The 20231-nt window shown below is 39.7% G+C and overlaps 1 protein-coding gene across 2 annotated transcripts in view; it reads right to left on the bottom strand.

Annotated features, from left to right (window-relative positions):
* Nucleotides 1-15241, bottom strand: part of FGF10 (fibroblast growth factor 10) — a 60248-nt gene extending 45007 nt beyond the window's left edge. Inside the window, exons 1-3 of one of the 2 annotated variants that reach the window (XM_086869958.1) lie at nucleotides 14739-14988; nucleotides 14536-14610; nucleotides 13847-14411 (exon numbers count right to left, since the gene is read on the bottom strand). In XM_086869958.1, the coding sequence (XP_086726084.1) occupies nucleotides 13847-14183 (337 nt within the window). In that variant the 5' untranslated portion in view covers nucleotides 14184-14411; nucleotides 14536-14610; nucleotides 14739-14988. Of the gene's footprint in view, nucleotides 1-13846; nucleotides 14611-14738; nucleotides 14989-15105 lie in introns of those variants that run through there. The other variant, XM_086869957.1, reaches the window with a different exon arrangement.
* Nucleotides 15242-20231: the final 4990 nt, after the last annotated feature.

Genomic DNA, 20231 nt, shown 5'->3' with positions numbered 1-20231 from the left:
CAGAGAAAATCCTGATCTTTAAGCTCTCTGCCTCAGTCCCTGTCTCCAAAGAAGAGAAAAATAACACAGCCATATTTCAAGTTTGGATTATGGAAGTACTGTAGAGATGAAAACTTCTAACTGGAAAGCATACTTATTATCTCTAACATATTACTAGATTTTCTGTAACAAGTGAGAATTTAAGTGCTTACAATTGGTTTTGCTGCAACTCAACTAAATTTCAGCTACTGCTTATGAAAGTAACCACTGAGTTGTTGGTCTGAATATCACTACAGTAAAACAGTCTGTTAGCCTAACACTGGACTCTGTAATACTGTCTCTCACTAAAGAACTCTTACCCAGTTGAAAAGTTCACCTTACCATATCAGTTATTTTTGTTTAGAATATATTAACTTTTTGTTCCTAATGGAAGCCAGTTAGAAAAATGAGGGTGAGAGGTTAAACATACATCTGGTCCCCCAATTTAACATAGAAGTTTATCTTTTGTATGTTGCTGATGATAATTTAGAATGGAGGGGGGAACAAAGGAAAAGCACATTTGTATATTTTTCTGTTACGAAAACGGCAGCCTCCATTTTTTGTTTGACATACGAAATAGCTGTGCCATAAAAGCCTGTGCTTTTTAGTCTGTGTTTAATTGTTGAAGCCAAGAAAAGGAGGTGAAGAAACAAGACAGATTTTACTTGGGCTGGTAGGACATAGTAGGCTATAGCAAGCATGGGTCTCATTATGCTTAAGTGAATTAGTCTGTTTCCTTTAAAAAAAGGAGGGGGGTAAAAAAGGAGAGATTAACAAGCCACCAAGGACCTGCTGTAAGACTTTGACACTTTTAGTGGCTTGTGACAAATGACTTGTGAGTATTAACTCTCCTTCAGAATCAGAAAACAAATCTACCATTTGGATAAGGAATGCAAAAAAAGAAAAAGCAACAGCAACAAACTGCTACAAGGTCATGCTGACTAGGGCTCATTACCAGTGGAACAAGAGAGCTGAAGAACAGATAAGTTCTTTAACTGACTAAACTCTGAAATTGCTTTTGGGTGTCTAGAAGTCTCTATTTGTCATCGTTTTCTAGGTAAAGACTGTTCGGAAGGCATTCAAGTGCTCAAATATTGCAACAATGGCACATATTTCTACTTATTCTCAAGAGGTATTTTGGGCCTGGGATCAGCTTAGAGTCTCTCCTCTGGACTCATTCTAAGAGCTGAATATCTTTCTCGTGTTGGGGCAAAATGTAAGTGTGCTCTTCAGACAGGCCTCTACAGATTCTTTGGAAATTTCATCTCACGTGCTACATTAGCTGCACTGTCCTGCATTGTCAGTATATCTGAAAAGGGAGTTTTGCATGTAGAACTTCTATAGCTTAGTGCACATAGCACATCTAGAAATGAAGAATTTATATATACTTACTGGCTCTTTGAAAGCTGAAATATTCTAAAAAAAATATTCTGAAACCTCCATGAAAAAATATTTAGTTGAAACCCCAACATTAAGAGTATCATAAATTGTCAATCTGCAGTTGACTCAAACCCCAAAACTACATTCCCTTCCCCATTATGGGCTTAATGAAATCTCATCTATAAATTCTTGCATAAAGTACAAGGTAATAGAGAGAATCAATGTTTTTATCTACTGTTTTTTTGGCTGATCATCAGATACTTTTCGAGTCTGCATTGCTGTGTGAGCACATGTATGTATACCTCACATCTGTGACTCCTGTTTAAAAGATTTTAACTGTGATTAAGGTTTGGAGTTCCCTGGATAAGAGACCTGACTCCACTTCCTCCAGCTGCAATTTTTTTTGTAACATTATTGAACTTAATGAAAGTTCTTCATGGGTATAAGCTTTTGTTGAACTGTGCTTTTCTTTTTTTAAAAAAAATTCATTTTAGGTGAAGGAGTTACTATAATTCAGTTAGTAATGAAAAGCTGTATCAGTCTTTATTATATCCTTAGTACAGTTGGAAACAAAAAGGTTATGTCTTGCTGACCTTTATAGTCTACTGTGTACATGTATAAAACTACTAGAACAAGAAAAAGGAAGAATTCTACAGAAAAATTAATATAGATATTTTTCAAGAGTGTTTGTTTCTAAATAGTCATCTATGCAAAATGTTTCCTGTTTCATAAGGAGAATCAGCTGTAAGCAGAGTCCACAAATGCATGTGTGGCAGAACTAAAGGAATAAAGCAAGCATGGTGAATTTTGAGCAAATCTGGATAATGCTTTGAGGAATTATTTGGTGTGTGGTCTGAGGCAAGAAGCCACAGAGAGGCGGAAGTTAATCTTATGTACTCCCCAGCTGCAGATATGTCTTTTTGAGAGCTGACTGCAGCAGGAGAAACTGAAGAAATGACCAAGGGACCAGATTAATTCCACATGAGCCAAGTGTCAGCCTCATTATAAGTGTTTTCACTAAAGTTGAAAAGACTTTAGCTTGGATGGCTGTCATTTCAAAGGAAAGTTGTGACATGTAGAAGTTATTGTAATAAATTAAACTGAAAGAATAATGTCTGTAACACTACAGGGGAAGTATCAATAATTTTAAAAATGGTAGAAAATAAATAAAACCCAAACAAATAATTCTAGTTAACTCCAATAGATTGACAACATTTTGGGGAAATTAAGGCACTTCCAAAAATACATATTACATTAATACAATAAATATTAGAAGGATATCCTGCTCAAATTTCTTTTACTAATAGGCCTAGACAGTGAAATAACAGTTATTATTTTAACTATTTAGTTATGGAAATTATGCAGATCCTTGAGCTGAAACACTCTAAGGTTCATACCTTCAAAGCAAAAGAAATTTTAACATTGCTTGTGATTATAATGCTCATGCAGCAGAACCAGATCCAATTTTACAGTACAGATCCAATATGTGCCTCCACTCATCCTATGTTATTAGGAGATATTTTGTCATTAACCTTTGTTTTATGGTATGCAAAAAATCTATTGGGTAATCTTGACAGAATGCTTGCAATATTAATACTTTTTGGAACTTAAGAGATTTTCCTGCTGAAAGACAAGAATACCTTAGTGTGACAGAATTCAGAACGAGCCTGTTCTCTCCTGCTCTATAGGAAGACAAAATTGCCCTTAGTATTTTTTATATCCAAACCTTTCAGTGAAGAGGATGATTACTTTCTGGGTGGTTTTTTTTCCCTGGCACTCACCATGGTGTTACTGGTGTGTTTCACAAATAACTGTCTTTCATAAGACCCTTGCTTGTGTAGGAAGCATTGCTAATTTCATTTCATAAGCAGCAAAGAGCTAAGGAGAAATGACACTCAAATAATCTCAGAAATTTTGAAGCAAAATGGATGACCAACATATAAGACCTAGTATTTCCTAATACTTTATGAAATTCCAAAGTTTAATTCCTGCAGACTATCCTTATGCTGAATTTTCCAGTCATCTACCCTCTCCCTTTAAGCAGATTCCTACTCTGTGCTACTTCACAATCACCAGGAGGATCATTAGTAACTCTGAGGATTCCCTCAACTTCCTTTTTCCCCTCAATACTTTCACACCACATGATGAAAGACAGTCATTCCTACAATCCTACATCTTTTCTCCAGTCTGTATCTATTTCAGTCTTGTTTTGAGACAAAAAATCTTCCATAGTCATTCAGAATCTTTCTGAACTTCAAATACCTTGCAATCCCTTGCATAAAGAGAGCTGTTGTTGGACCTTTTCTTTCCCAGACAAACTTGGCTGAACAGCTGTTCTGTGAGAATCTCTTCATTCAAATGAAAAGTATTTTCTCATCCAAAGCCCTATAGCAAGGTATTTTGTACACTGCATTTACTGACAGTAATCATTCTGTCTTCCATAGTGTTCTTAAAATGTTTTTAGTATGTCAGTGTGTTCAGTCTTGGAGTTCCTTCATATACAATAATCACCAGCTTTTAAGCAATCTGCAGTTGTTGTTCTTGACTGGTTTATGTCATATGAGAAAAGGAAGTACCAAAGAATAATTGATATAGAGTTTCTGCTTAGTTTAAATGGGTTCATGGCATTGTGAACCCATTTAAAACCCATTTCCTATTTCGATTTTTGGGTTATTCAGACACATAAAGCTGTGAATGGTCTTTCATAGCACCTGGACCACAGATTTCTTTTTAGCCTCGTCATCCTTTCCCTGTCCTGCAGTATTTCCCACCATATATTGGCAATAGGAAACATCATAATTCCCAATCTGCATTGTCTCAGCATCTCCCTCCATAATTCTTGGTCTAGGAGTAAGCTGTCGACAAAGCAAAATTCAAGAAATGCACCAAAACTGCTAATATTGAATCTACCTTTAAGCCTCAGAAAGGATACAACTTGTACCTCCCAGTACTTGCCTTACTGAATTTTCTATTAGAAGCTTAAGGGATATAAACAACTCATTGGACTAAGAAGTGAGCCATTGCTTATGTGTGTTCATGGGTGTTTAGAACCAGAGGTCATGCTGCTTTATGAATAAAAGCTATCAAACATGACATTAAATGTCTGTCTGTTCATAAGAATTGGACTTGCTTTCATCACCATCTTCACCTCTAAGAAGCTGAAACAATCACAATTTCATTCCATTTCTTACATTCTACTTACTTTCTAAGGTATTTGTGTTAGAACCACATGAAAAGCAAGTTGCAATGGTTTGTATGCTGGAATGCCCAGTGAAACTAGGTTTGTAGTAATTTTATGCTCCAGTTTACACATGGTGGTGCCTTATCTCAGCTCTTCAGACGGAAAATGAGCTGTTGACCCAGCTACTTGTAAGGGTAGCACCAAAACTACACGTGTATCTTGTATGGGAGGGTTTTTTTAGCATCTGAAGAGACAGTAACCAGGCCTAGATACAGAAGCAGACTAAGAGAGTGATGAGGTTAGCTCTAGACTCTTCTTCTGCATCTTTTCATGTTACCATTAGTTTTGCAGTTACAGATCCTCAGTGAGCACAGAATTTCTGTGTTGCAGTTATTAGCACTAGTGTTTTGACAAGGGAAAGGTGTCCTGTCATCAGAATGTGAACCACATGCACCACTCAGCTTCCTCTGAGACAGGGCAGAGGGGCAGAGTCATGAGCCCAGGTTACAGTTCAGGGGAAGGTTTTCATTAGCTTGTCTCCAAGGGAAATGTGCCACAGGTACTAGGATAATTCATGAGGATAAGAGAGGTACTTTCAGATTAACTCCCAGATTGCCCTGTGCAGGATCGGAAGTTGGACATGATAGTTTTTTTGAGATCCTTCTAACTTGGGATATTATACAAATCTACAGCTTTATTACATGGTTTATACTTTTGGTGTTTGCATTCAGGAAAACCCATAAAGAAAAAATAAGTATCTAGGAAATAAACGAGAAAAAACTTTGTTCTGTTGAAGTTAAAAGACCACTTCAGAGAATATCAGAAGCTTTAGCGTCTCCTAAAATGCAATAATAAAATTGTAAAAAGAAGACACTAAACATGTAGTCTTATAAAATATTAATTGTGTTAAATGTAGTCATCTGTTCCCCTCTAGAGCACTCATTTTTACCTTTCTCACTGTAGCAACAAACTTTTAACTATGTATCTGCTTCTAAACTTAATGATAAGCTTGCAAAATATGACGTATTTGATAACACTAAACATACCAGCAACCAAAACACTCTATTCCACCCTATTCCATGCTCCAAAAATCAGTTCTAGGAATTCTAGGGTGCCTTGATGTCCTTCAGGTATATTTTCTCTTAACAAATATAGTGCGTAGTATTAGCATACTGAAATTTAAGAAAAAACAACCAAATAAAGCCCAAACTTTTAATTTTTTTTTCTTCTTTAATACAGATCTTGTAGCTCTTTCAAGTATTTTATTACTTTCAAGGGCCAGTTCACCCGCCCTTCTGCATGCAAGTAGTCCATACTGAATTTGATATTAGGAATAAAGCAGGTTATTAATCCTCTTGAGGAGGATAAAATGGAAGAAAACCCTAAAGCAGGTACCAAATAGTATCTAATATCTACAGAATAGGGTCAGAGAAGACATAATGAAATTTGGGGTGGAAAGTTCATACCTAACACCGAGCACACACTTTGTACAAACTCAAGAGGCACCTTAATGTCTTCATAGTTTCAGTCTGTGAGCAAACAGATGTGCTCAGCCAGGACAACTCAACATCACCGGCAGTTCACAGCTGCCAAAAGGGGTAAGCCGCACTCCCCCTCTCCCCACTTCTCTCCCACTCATGACACATGCTGCCCCTATTTCTTTCTTGTCATCCTTTCTAGTACTGATCTGGTACTTGTCACACATCCCACCCACTTCCTCTGATGCGGGCACAATATCATTGATTTATACCCAGTCTCCACTTAGCACTGTGCCTTAATTCCAATTAAATAACATCCTGAATGATTCCAAAATGCTTCAGCATTCCCTCCCCAACTCCCACACATGCTGACTACAGCTGCACAGCTGTGTGTCAGGAACCTAAAAGAAAACATACATTTCAGTTATTTCTATGCTATGTTTGAACCTCTAATATCAGTGGCAGAAGGAAGAAGAGCAAAGAGACTCCTCACAATCTCCCCCCTACCTTCACAACCCCCTCATTTTCACTTCTGCTCCCCATGTAGGAGGACGAGTCAGGAATGACAAAAAACAACTAATTGTCCTTCACATATGTTTTCCACCATGAAAGGCGCAGGCATCATATTGCTTTCCTAAATCAAGGTTTATGAAAGATATGATCTTTATTTTTATATAACATTCACAATTGTTCATGTTTCTACTATCTATAACCTTTCCCTCTCTTTGACAACACCAAAAATTATGGAAGAGGGGAAATAGAAAAGAAACAAAACAATCTGGTGTAGTTTCAACATTTCCTTTTTTCTTGAAAGTCAGCTTCGATGTGTGTGAAAATTCCTCTTTAACTGTAGAAGATATACACTACTGACAGATTATTTAGAGGTAAATGTGAAAGGGGACAGGCTAATAATTCTTTAGGCTAACTATAAAATAGGGGAATGCTTTACAGCTGACATTGTGAGTATATCAACCCAGTAATTGGATGCACGTGTTAGTAGCAGTAAAAAGGCACTGTCCAGTTGTCCACCTTACATGGGAATCTACTTTGAGCGTATTCTTTGATTTACTGTTGCAATTAGAACTGAATGTTCAAAGAAAGAACACAAGTGACCTAATTTAAAAACAGTGCCTTTAAAGCCACTATTTAGTATGAGACTTGTCTTACTTGTAACCATTTCTTTCCCCTGCAACTTCCATTTGTTGCACTGTACTCATGAAACACCAATATCAATTTTAATAGTCTGCACAATTAATTAATTAATTAATTCCGTTTTAATGTGATTAAAGATTTAGTAATTAAATTCATTCAGTGATTAAAGATTTAGCCACTTCCTCCTGACTCCTACCCTTGAAGATTTTAATTCTCTAAATAAACACAGAGAGCTTTCCCAGGCTGACTTTTCAAAATTTCATGAAACACTGTTTCCTGTCTCCTTTTTACTATGTTGTAACCAACAGAGATGTTGGTTTACAATAAATTGGCACAAGAACCAGAAGCAATTAGGGGAGCTAGGGAAAGATCCCTCTAGTTAACAGAACTAACATTGCAAAAAACCATTGACTATTCTGTGTTAAAGCACTTGAGCAATGAGAGGATAGCAAAATATCTCATAAAAATAAATTGTGAAAGCAAAAGAAAGGAAGTTTGTTTGACAGGTACACACAGTTGGACTAGTGGCACTAATACACCTACCAACTGAGAAATGAACATGGGCTAAGATTAACTAATCCTGTCCTCCATTTCTCATCTGGTAGTTTGGCATTCACAGCCCAGAGTGAGCAAGAGTTGCTTTTCCGTGCAGCCTCATCAAGCTGACACTGCTTGGCAATGCTGATAAACAAAATATTTGTGCTGTTCCAAGTGACAAAGAGATCATTAGATGATATACCCCAGAATATTAGGACTAAGTAGTTCAGTGATGTATACAACTACAAGCAGTAGTTTAAAGCAAGTGTTTAAATGAGCAAGATGAAATTTCAACCTGGTGCTGCTTTGCGGAAAAAGAGACTGTAAGAGCTTGATTCAAAAACCTCTTCACAAAATAGAAAATGATGTTTTGTCATGGCTTATCAATGCCAAGAAGGGAGTATATAAGAAATCCCAAGCTGACCAAGTAATTTCCCTGTTGTCACTATCAGCCCAAATACTAAGCCTAAAAATAGAAATACAACATTATTCACATATACATTTTTCCCACATAGAATCTTTCTCGTGCAATTATATTGCATTCTCAGAGGAAAAGTGAGCAATGCACATCACAAAAGTTGCTGCTCTGTGTTCATACAGGTACCCATGATTTTTAACTTAACACACAGGTTAGCAAGATTTGCATAGAAAGTTTTTTCTTTTTTTTTACATGAAAGGCTCTCTGCAATAAATGAAAACTCCCCTATTACAGGATCTGATCTGACTTTCATTTGAAGTGAAAAGGCCCCTATTCACACACACAGTTCAAAGACATCTGAAAGTCATCTTAAAATGCCTTATTTCAAAACAGAGGATCTTATCCTATGAGTGAATGCATCCAAGATGTTTCAGAAGTGTAAGCACATTCTATACTGCTCACTCAGCTAATGCCATCTTCAAGGGAAGTTTTGACCGAGCCACTACCTGTGAACCCTCCTATTAAAACAGAAACGTGGCATCTATAAACCTGTACGCCCCTTGTTTTCTTTCTTCTGGGTTTTAGGAACAAACTCTCAGTTGCTCCTAACTCTTGGGATATTTTTTTTTTTTTTTTCCCAAATGGCTGTAAGTTGGATTTATGAAGACAAAAAGACTTCTTACAACTGTGTATTTTGTAAAGATTTATGACAGGGCTACAGCATCAGCATGGAGGGTCTACAAGGCAGGAATGCAGTAAGGGTAACAGGAGAGTGTCATGTAGACATTAAATAGTACAATTCTTTCCACATTCATAAATCCTAAGTGCCTATGGTTTTATACTGCTGGTTATAAATTGTTTAACTGAGTTCTACAGACAAAAAAAAAAAAAACCAAAACAAGCAAAACAAAACAAAAAACCCCACCCAAAATAAACAACAACAACAAAAAATAACAACAAAAAGGGAAGGAAATAAAAAACTGAAATTGAGAAATCATGTCCTTAGGAACATATACATGTTACAATAAGAAGTCTTTGTTTCAAATTACCTTAAAATGCTCATTAGTATTTCTTATTTTAAGTATTTGGTTTGGTAAGGCCATAAAACAGAACTCTTTGGAGAGTAAACCAGCAAAACACTAATCAGTCTTTAGAAAAATGGTGAAAAGTTCTCACATTAATTTACAAACACATATGAAAAGGAGTCAATAATCCCAAAAAGTTAGTTTAGAAACTTACAGGAGCAAAAGAGTGTATTTTATCAATTGTTCTAACCTTCTTGTGGCTTCATAACTGATATTAAGGTACCTGTGGCACTTTATTAATTTTCTGCACTGGAGTTATGGTAAAAAAATGAGTATCAAATGAAGTATACTTAATCAAAACACATTTAATGCATATAATCCAATCTATAATACAAATACCTATTTATATGTCGTGTGTACATGCACACAATTAAAATCCTCATTAGTAATGTTCAGTACGTCTGGTAGTTGAATGGCTGCTTACAATCTTTTGGGCTTAAGAATGAGGCTCAAAACTTTCTTGCTTTCACTCACTGTGTTGCTAAGCTTATCCCACGCTAACCAAAGCAAAACCGAAGACCATCAGGAGCTTCAAGAGTTCCTAAAGATTCGTATAAAAGATACTTGAATACCCAGAAGAAAAGCCCAGAATAGGTTAGCTTGTGGGAAGTGGCCAATTACTTCTTGCTGGCTCCCCTGACGTACAATTTTTTTCTGCAACACAGTGTTTTTTTCTTGAAATAGTCCACTTGGGTTTGTCAGAAATCAAATTAATAGAGAATCTACGGATGCAAGCCCTTTTGTCTTTGCTTGAACTGAATTAGCTTTGAGTTGAGGATGCAGACGCTTCTCGTCCACCTCTTTGAGCAGAGGTGACACCAGGCAGTGGCTGTGCCGCCATCTACTGTAGGTTTTGCATAGCACTGCTTGGTTCAAAGCCCGCAGGGATTCCTCCGGCAATCCTTCCCACTCATCTCCGGACTCAGTGACACAGTGGCACTCACTGAACACGCACCTAAGCAAGAGCCTCATCCTGCAATCTTTGCTCAGGCAGAACTCCCTCTGCAGACTGCAGGTCAGCTGCTGCTAACAAAGTATTGTGTGTTTTGTTATTTTCTTCAAATGATAAGGTCTGTGCTGCAAATTTGAAGTTTGTGTGCCCTCATGGTGCTGTGAACTGTTGCCTTTGAAGTCAACTGAAAATTGTTTAGCACTGAGACATACATTAAAGTTTTCCTGAACCAGCTTATCATGTATCACGTAGCTTTAATGCATTCCAACCATCAATCCCAGATAGTTTCACTATCTTAGTTAAGAGAACTGTCCATATGAGAGTCAAGTCACAGACTGCACACATGCAGGTCTCTCAATTTTAATATATGTCTTAAGCTTCTCTTGGTGATCCCAAAGCCTGAGCCAGAGCTATAGTGAAAGCTTTTGTAATTAATTGCTCTTTGGAGGATTTTTGGGTTTGTTTGTCCTTCATCTAGTATATAAGCCTCCAGAAAACACTACAGCTCTCTTTATTTGTGCTTGTGGAGGGCTCTGTCAAGAACAGGGGCAAGGGGCTTCACAGCTGTGGTGCTGCAGGACAAGGTAGCAGCTGTATTTTGAGGACTGACTTCCAGATGTAAGGAACAAAAAATAAAGTGCCCTACATCTATCTAGTGACAGATACCCCCATCCATGCCTAGTGCTGCAAGTTCTTCTGACAGACAGTCAGGAACCACCTGGTACTCCATAGGTAAAGAACGGACGATGGAATAGTTCCAATCAGTCAAGTTGGAACACAGCTGCCAGAGTAAACTTTAATTTAGTGCACTCCACACAATATTTATAGAGCAAATCCATGAACACTGTTTGAGCTGTTTGAAGGCTGGAGACTAAATTCTGTTTTCTGAATGTTTATTCTGACTTTCTCCAACTGTTCTTCTTACTTGACACTGCTTAATTGGCAGTGAGCCATGAAAGCTGTTGTCTAATTACACAACCTATCATGATCTTACAGACCTACTGATAAGGCTTTACTGCAGCATAAAGGGATTTTAAACATTGGCATATGAGAAAATGAGCCTCCAAATTAGAATATTTCAGTCTTGTGTGTCAATAGTCATTCTGATTTGTTTAGGAAAACATGATTTCAGAGGGAGAAACTAATTTTAGAGAATAGCCTGTAATGTTAAACAGGCTACAATTTAGTGGCCTCTCTAGCTAGCTCTCTGTGAGGCAGAAATTCACATGCAATTACTTATTTCAGACCATATGAAAGATACCATATCTTTTCATGGAATCAGTCCAGCTGGGGATTATAGCAGTATTATGATAGCACTGCTACACATGATGCTGTGAAAAACATAGGTTTAGTGAATTCACTTGCAACATTTTGCTACACAGTCTTGAATAAAGGCACAATAAATATATTTTTAAACGATCTCAGACTAAGTCTTTACAGAAAACACAATTTCACACTCCATATTATAATGACTGTTAATCAACAACACAGAACTCTGACGTCTGTCAACTGGATGGTAATAGTTTTGAACTGCAGGCTGTGCGCTAGGTCGGCCTTTGTTATGTAAATACAGTAGGGAAGTTACAAGTTTTCGGGTGATGGCAGTCCTTTCTTCACTGCACATAATCTTCAGTGATAGGATGCAATTATGTATAATAAAGACACTGTTTTGCTTTTATATGAAACAAATTACATTCTCCTCTCTTTCAGCAGATACTCTGCAGATGTGACAGTAACCATGACACCAGTAAGGAGGCCAGTTCTCTTTCTGATGCACTGACTGGAAAACCAGGACACACCATACACATCCCCCTCCCACAGTTGTGGGGGGGGTTTTATTGCATTGTAGCCTGAAAAGGTAGGAAGATGTATATGTATTCAGTGTATTCCACCTCTTCTTGGCAGGATTTTGCAAGAGTTTAAACATGTGGGTAAGTTTACTCACTGAAGAATTCTGCTGGCTAAGTGGGACTCCTTGGATGTGTAGTTACTTCCCTGAGTATGCTACTGTCAGAGTGGGCACCTTAGAGCCCTTTTTGGCAGCAGTATGACATACAGAATGGTTTGATGATCTCAGAGATGCGTGCAAAGCCGTCAGAATCCTATTTTAGGGGTTAGGTTCTCCTCCAAATCCCAAGGTAATCTAAGAAACACCATTCTAGGACCTCATTCCACACAAATCCATCAAAGTTAAGCCCCCCCTCACAGCTCTGTTTTTTACAAATTTGCCTTTCTATGAAATACAGGAAGGGAGGTGGTAAGATTCAGATGCTTTGACATCTAAAGTATTTGCAAACATTAGAGTGCACGATAAAGCATGAAGCTTCAAGGTGGAGCAAGAGAAGAAGCGACACGTGATACTCCAGCCTTTTCTCACTGTTTGTTAGGTTATATTATGAGTATTTACTAAAAATATAGCTGAATTAACAGCAGTGTCTATCAATACAGCATGGCAACCTGCTGAAGTACTCCATATTTTACACATTAGCTAACAAGGGATCTACTTAATTCACTTTCAGTTGTTTTAATTTAACAGCAGATTTATTCCCAAATTTATCTGGATTTACGTAAAACAACACAAGATCCCAAATGTGGTTTTTTTTAACCAGTGAAGAAAGCCTTAGAGTTTCCTCAAGTTGCATAACAGAGCTTACTTTCTCAGCATGTTCCTATAATCACTTAAGATTTGCAAGAGAAAGCAATATATTGTGATTTAGTACAGTTAAGTTTGAGATTGTACAGGCAGGAAAACCAAGTAAAGGGTACATTTCTACCATTAACAGCCAAAATACACATTATCAGAAGCATGCTATTACTAAGCATCTAATTACGTCTGGAGAAAAGCTCGAAACTTCAGCTATGGAGACTGCCATATGACTTTTGCTCTGAAATAATTTATTTAAAAAAAAAAAAAAAAAGAAAAGAAAAAGAAAAGAAAAGAAAGAAGGAGAAGGACAATGAAACGCGTGTGAGGTCTGTGGGAAGGCAGCCCCAGATGTTTACAATGGAGCGAGTAGCGGTATAGCGGCGCTGCAGCCCGGGAGCGGCGGGACGCAGCCCGGCACCGCCTCCGCCGCACGGCGGGCGGCAGCGCGGCCGCGCACCGGCTCCCAGCGCCGCCGGGCACCCCCGCTGCGGGGAGCGCACCCGGGCAGGACCCGGCCCGCAGGAACAAACACCCCTGCGCCGGGAGCGGCGAGGAGGGAGCGCGGAGCGGGCGGCTCGGGGAGAGGAGCGTGCGGGCAATCGATTAATTGTTCCAATGCAGCGCTCTCCTCAAGGCACTCTAATGACAGGGGATAATGATTTTCAGATTCGGGAGACAATGTCCCCCACACACTCCCCGCCACTTCCTTGCAAATCCTTCTAATTTGCTCTTCTGCCAGGCGAAGAAACAAACGGTGCTCAGCGAGGCCATTTGCAAAACAAATGTAACCGGAGAGACTCGCAGATACGGGCTGGCGGGGAGCGGCGTCCCTGAGGAGCCGAGCCGAGCCCACCCTGCCCTGCCCTGCGCCCCCTCCCCTCCGCGGCGCCCCCTCTCCCTTCCCTCCCCAGCCGGGCTCGGGCGCTCGGGCCCGCGGCGGCCGCGCCCGGGGGCGCAGCGGCCCCTGCCCGGCAGCGCGGCGGCAGAGCCGTACTTACTGAACGGGCAGTTCTCCTTCTTGGTGCCGCTGACCTTGCCGTTCTTCTCGATCTTGAGAAAGTACTTGTTGTAAGAATAGAGCTTCCTCTTGCGCACGTCTCCTTGGAGGTGATTGTAGCTCCGCACGTGTCTCCCCGCACTGGAAGGAGAGGAGAAGGACGAGGGGAAGGAGGAGGATGATGAAGAAGAGGAGTTGTTGGCCTCCGGGGACAGCATGTCCTGGCCGAGGTCATGGCAGGTGACAGGCACAGAAGACACCAAGAAGAGCAGCAGCAAGCAGCAGCAAGGCAGGTGGGAAAAGGCTGAGGCACCATTTGTCAGTATCCATTTGCACATTGTACTGAAACTCTGGGCGCTGGAAAATGTCTTATCAAATGAAACATACTGGAAGGGTAAAACCTGGTAAAAGGCAAGTGGAGAGACGGTGGTTGCTGCTTCTGGTTAGATTCCTCTGAGCTCTGATCTGGCCTGAAGTAAGTGCACCAACATCCATAACTCAGGGGACAAATCGCCTCAGAAGTTGCTGCCTTTTAATCCTTCGAGTCCTCCCTCAGAAAAAAAGAGCTGTTGGTTGTTGGTTTGGTTTTTTTAGTTGGTTTTTTTTTTTTTTGGGTGGGGGGGTTGCTGTGGTTAATCCTCTTTCCTTTTTCCCTTCCCCACCTCCCCACATGCACACACACTCCCCAACCTGGTTTGAGACTTTCCAGTAGTTATTTTGTTCTCTTCCTCACTCCTTTCTTCACCATCTTAGATGCAGAAAGGTCTGAAAAACAGATGACAGCAAAGTCAATGACAACAACAAAAACAACAACTAAGATAAATAATAACCAGCAGAGAGTGGTGCCGGAATGGATTTTTCACACATACACCTTTACACGGACATGCACTCACACTTTGTGGCTTTGCACCTTCTTCTGATCCCCACCCTCTTGCCTTTTTGCAAATCCCAAACCAGTTGCACAACTCTTCCTTTTCTCACTGACAACCCCAGAGGAGGAAGTTTCTTTGTTTTGCCTTGAATTCTCCAGAACAGTATTAAAAAAAAAAAAAAAAAAAAAAATCCCGAGAGAAAGGGAGAGGGAGAAATCCCAACTTGTCCCCCCCGCCCTTCCTTTCCTTTCCTTTCCCTCCCCCTTTGGTTGTAAACAGGTTGGAAGCTGTAGCCTAAATGTCAGCGATTACAAGTCAGAGGTGGGATGTGCCTCTGGTGGTCAGCCCTTATTTGCAGGGGGTCAGGCAGTGGTGGGACATCTGAAACCTTTTTGCAGCTGGAGCGAGCGGTGCCTGCTGCGGAGGCAGCCCCGGGAGCTGCCCTCGCTTCCTCCCGGGCTGCGGCAGCCGCGGCAGCCGCCGCCTTCGGCTCGCTGCTAATTGCTCCTAAAGCGTCCTTCTCCTCGGAGCGCCGGCCACCAGCATGGCTTAGAGACTCATGCTTTACTAATTTCCCTGTCTTCCAAGTTGAACCAATCCCCTCCAGGGAGGCTTTCCTCCCCCCTCACTCTTCCTCCACTCTCCCTCCCCACCCCCCCATCCCCCCCCCAAGAGAAAAACCCCTCAACCAACCAACCTCCTCGCCTAAAAATCCCCCCAAACTAGCAAAAACCAACCCTCCAAACCCCAACTTGTTTTCTAGTGGAGGGTTTTATTTTATTTTTTTTGGCAGTGAAATGATTGAGAAAGCCACCTGGAGCTTGTTGCCTGCTAGATCTCCCCCTCCCCCCCGCTGGAGGAGGGGTTGGGTGGAGAGGTTGGAAAGGACTATATACTACAGGCAGACCCTGGAAAAGCAGATTATAAACTGGTCAGAGAGAGTAAAAAGGGAAGAGACATAATTAACTCCTTTTCCTTCTTCTCTGCCAGCTTCCATGGAGGTCTTTCTCCCTCCTTCAATGAATCACTGATTTCTCGCTTCCGTTGCTGAAATAAAAAGTTCACACTTTAGCCTGCTCTTCCTTTTAAGCCTCTCAAGATTTATTGTGTCTCTTTCCCCACCCTCACTCTCCTTGTCTCAAAAGAAATCAGGGCCCTAAATGACCATTTTCTAATTGCTAACATGAGTCGTTTACTGAATCACGCGTCTGACATCAAAGCAAAAGGGATTTTATTGGCATTGCAAAGGTTTCCCCATAAAATCTGTCTGAATACTTTGCTGTCTTTTTAATTTTTTTTTAGACTAATGCAGTTTCCCTTGCCAGAAAGAAACAATTTTTCCATTTTCAAGGCTATTTTAAGTAATTTTTCAAGCTATTATTTTCCTGGAGGGGCATACATTGTTGGTTTTTCCTATGATTCCATGTCTTCTAGTGGATCTATCATTTCACATACTGAATGTTATGACAGATTAATATTTCTGGCCCATCACTGAACTGTCCACTTTCCCTGTAAATAACAAGCATCTTCTGTATAATGTACTATCTTTTAACACCAGAATAAAGCATCAGGAACTGACAAGGTATGGGCAGCATGCAAGCTATTATATTTTAATCAGTATTTAACATTGTTAAATACCTGTTTTGGAACACAAGTGGACGGAACATTTGCTAAGAGAATGGAATATCAGGGAAATAGGTACAGAGACACTGTGAGTAGCTCAATAAGTAAAACCAAAACCTTTTTGAAATAGAGGCAGTTAAATAATGCAGATCAGTGGAATGCAGTGGAAAACCTCCTATGCAATTCCATTTGGCATTTGGAGTAAATCTTAGTTTAAACAACAGAAAATGCAGGAAGAACAAACAGTTCTAAAATTAGACAGATTCATTAGATTAGGATGTTAAATGTATTGTTAACTTCACAACAGAAATTAGAAATTATTTTCTCCAATTATGGTGTTTATTCTGGAGAGAGTTGGTTCCTAAATTTATGTGTTCAGCTGCTGGGGGTGACATTTAAACAGCCTTAAAAATGAAACCATTTAATGTTAGAATCAATATGTTTTACGATGTTGTTTATGGTACTTCAGAGTATTTATTCTGCATGTATTTGCACTAGTGCAAAGCATTTCAGAAATTTCTTTCGTTTTGCAAATCTGATTTAGGCTCTCCTTTTGCCAAAGGCTTTTCCTTTTGGTAATTAATTTTGAAAAAGTAGAGAAACAAAATAAAATGTAAAGGAAACCCCTCCTTTCTGTGAATGCCTGACAGCTTACATGTGTGTCTACAAAGCTTATGTCAATGTTTGTCAAGAGTGCTGCCTGGATCATGAAGGATACAACATGTTATTTCTAAAATTGACGTTATTTTGATTCCAACAGCTTAAATTATGAACAATTTCTAAAATATCTTAAAATTTTAGATTTAAAGACATCTTTCTTTTTTGTTTTTCTCTTTTTCCTGTCAAATGATGCTGGAAAATAAAGTGAATCTGCATTTTAGGATCTCTGTCAGGAGTTAGAAATAATTTGGGGATTAAACAGCTATAATTAACCTTGAAAAAATAGGTACTGTCTTGTATTTATTCAAGAAGAGTTATGCTGAAACCTATTTCTAGCTCATGACTATGTATTGATTGTAAGATTTTGTGCTTAAGAGCAGAGAATTCAACATATGCAGAATTTCACATAAGATCTGCTTCTGGCAGGTGCAATATTCAGGGCAGTACTTTTAAGCACTGCAAGGCATAGAGTCCTTTTCTATCCTGTGTGATGACAAGGAGGGCATTTACAAAACAGAGTCCAAATGAAAAGCTGACATAGCTTTTTAGATTATATCTCATTCTTTTTTCTACTTTCTGTATAGCCTTTCTTTTATAGCACAGTTGAATCCCTAAATACCCCACTACTTTGTATTGTCAGGTCACCTCTTAGGTTAGCCTGAGAAAGCCTGAGAAAAGTTCCACAGGAAAGATGCACAATTTAACGGAATTCAATCTGTCCCAATAGATTTGAATCACTAACATAAATGTATGAATGTAGATTATATCTCTGTAATGAGGCCTGAATCATTCTCAGTTACTTCAAAGGCCTGAAATTCAACCTTCCTTTTTAGCAGCAACAATCAGACCTTAATGGGTTTCTTTATTAATTGTTCCATTGCTAAGCTTGAAAAGCAGCTACCTTCAGTATAAGCCCTAGACTAGAAATGGTACCTGCTGATCAAAAACAGTGCTTCTGTTTTGCCTTTTACCACTGTAAAATTCTGTGAAATATCTCCTACATTGCAATTTTATAAATGATGAATTAAGTTGATCCATCCAGAATGAAATATAGAAAACACTTTCCAAAAAATTTGTAAAAAGCAGAAAACGTATTTTAAAAATTTTTTTTGAGCTGTTTTTTCTCTAAAGAGTGTTCAGGGAAATGAGTTGCACAGGTGAATTTTAATGAAAGATAGGCTTTTTTTTTTTTTAAATACTCATAGCAATAGCTTATGTCATGTCTTTGTCTTTTGATCAGCAAGGAGGGATATTTGGTCCCTTTTGGGTTGGGTTTTGTTTTTTTTTTTGTTGTTTTTTTTTTGTTTTTTTTTTTTTGTTTTTTTTCCCTAGTTAAGTAGGTGACTTGGATCAGACAAGGATTATTTTAACATAAAATAAAATACATTTTGCCTTGCATGATTTCCCTTAGTCAAGGTCTTATCTTTTTTGGTGACATAAATAAGTTCTGTTTATGTCTTTGGGTGCTAATATAATCAACTTACAGATGTCACTAGCCCCTCAGTTTAGATTGCTAGATTGTGATCATGAAGATTTGCTGCTTACAGTATGATGAGAGATGCACATGCATCATTGGTCATGGTACCCAATTCTGTTCTTGTTCAAGGTGTTGGGAAATTTGCCAGTGATTTCATTGAGAGAGATTTCAGCCAGGATTGTCACTGCCAGAGAGGCAGCTCTGCCAGAAATGGGGTGTAGAATGCCAAATGCCATCAATGGCTCAGATGCTTCCCTTTGTATGTCTGTTCCAAAACTGCAGAACTTGGTGTTATTGTAAAATACTGAATCACAGAATTGCAGATTCAATTAAGTTGGAAAAGAGCTCTGAGATCACCAACTCCAACCTGTGACTGAACCCCTCCTTGTCAACCAGACCATGGCACTGGGTGCCACTTCCAGTCTTTCCTTAAACACTTCCAGGTGACTCCACCACGTCCCTGGGCAGTCCATTCCAATGTTTAATCATGCCTTCTGTGAAATAATTCTTCCTAATGTCCAAGCTGAACCCCCCCTGGCACAGTTTGAGGCCATGACCTCTTCCTGTCACAGGTTGCCTGGGAGAAGAGACCAACCCCACCTGGCCACACTCTCCTTTCAGGCAGTTGTGGAGAGTGATAAGGTCACCCCTGAGCCTCCTTTTCTCCAGACTAAACACCCCCAGCTCCCTCAGCTGCTCCTCACAGCACTTGTGCTCCAGAGCCTGCCCCAGCTCCCCTGCCCTTCTCTGGACTCACTCCAGCCCCTCAGTGTCTTTCCTGCAGTCAGGGCCCAGAACTGGACACAGCACTCCAGGTGTGGCCTCACCAGTGCCCAGGACAGGGGGACAATCCCTGCCCTGCTCCTGCTGGCCACACTATTGCTGAGCCAGGCCAGGATGCCATTGGCCTTCTTGGCCACCTGGGCACAGCCTGGCTCATGTTCAGCTCCTGCCACCAGCACCCCCAGCTCCTTTCCAGCCACTCTGCCCCAGCCTGTGGCACTGAATCTCTGAATTACAAAGACAAGACACTGGTACATAGCAGCAGACATCAATGAGACAAGTTGTTTGATTTGAGATACAGTGCTGCTTGCTGAAATATTTGCACTGTGTAGTTCATGCCTCCTAATAACAGGGACTGAAGGCCATTGTTTTTATCTAATAAAATATGTCTTAAAACTTGAAAAAAAAATTAAATTTAATTTTTTTTTCATCTGAAAAATCTGCAAAATCACAATCTAATCTCTATTTGTTACCATTTCATGTGCCTCCATGACATTTAAAAAGTGTCAAAACACTAATATTATTCTAATATCTTGTATAGAGTGAAGTATCATATTTACTCTTCAGTTGTCAAAGATCAAGACTACAAGTGGTGTAACTCATCTGTGTGTTTGTAGCTTGAATAAGACACATAAAATCAGAACACTATTTTAGCTGCCTATAGCAGAACTTGGTAGTGAAAGCATACTCCTTGACTCTTCTATGCATACTGCTTTCCAACCAAATATCCAAAACTGAAGAAGAACTCTAGCAGAGTTTTGCAAAGGTTAATAATATGTATGTTTTACCATTCCCTTTTCATTTCAAAAACGCTTGTGTTTCTAGGTCAGACATAGCAGAGACATGGAAAATGTGTCTGAGATTATCAAAAGGGAGTTCAGCCAGAGCTGGTTCCACCAGCCTGGAGTCAGTGGTGAGAATGGCCAGGTGCCCTGCCCAGGCTGTGGCTGAGTCCTCCAGAGGAGTGAGAT

The sequence above is a fragment of the Cyanistes caeruleus genome, chromosome Z, assembly GCF_971803275.1.
Source record: "Cyanistes caeruleus chromosome Z, bCyaCae1.hap1.1, whole genome shotgun sequence".
NCBI lineage: Eukaryota > Metazoa > Chordata > Aves > Passeriformes > Paridae > Cyanistes > Cyanistes caeruleus.
This window is presented reverse-complemented; position numbering and strand designations above follow the sequence as displayed.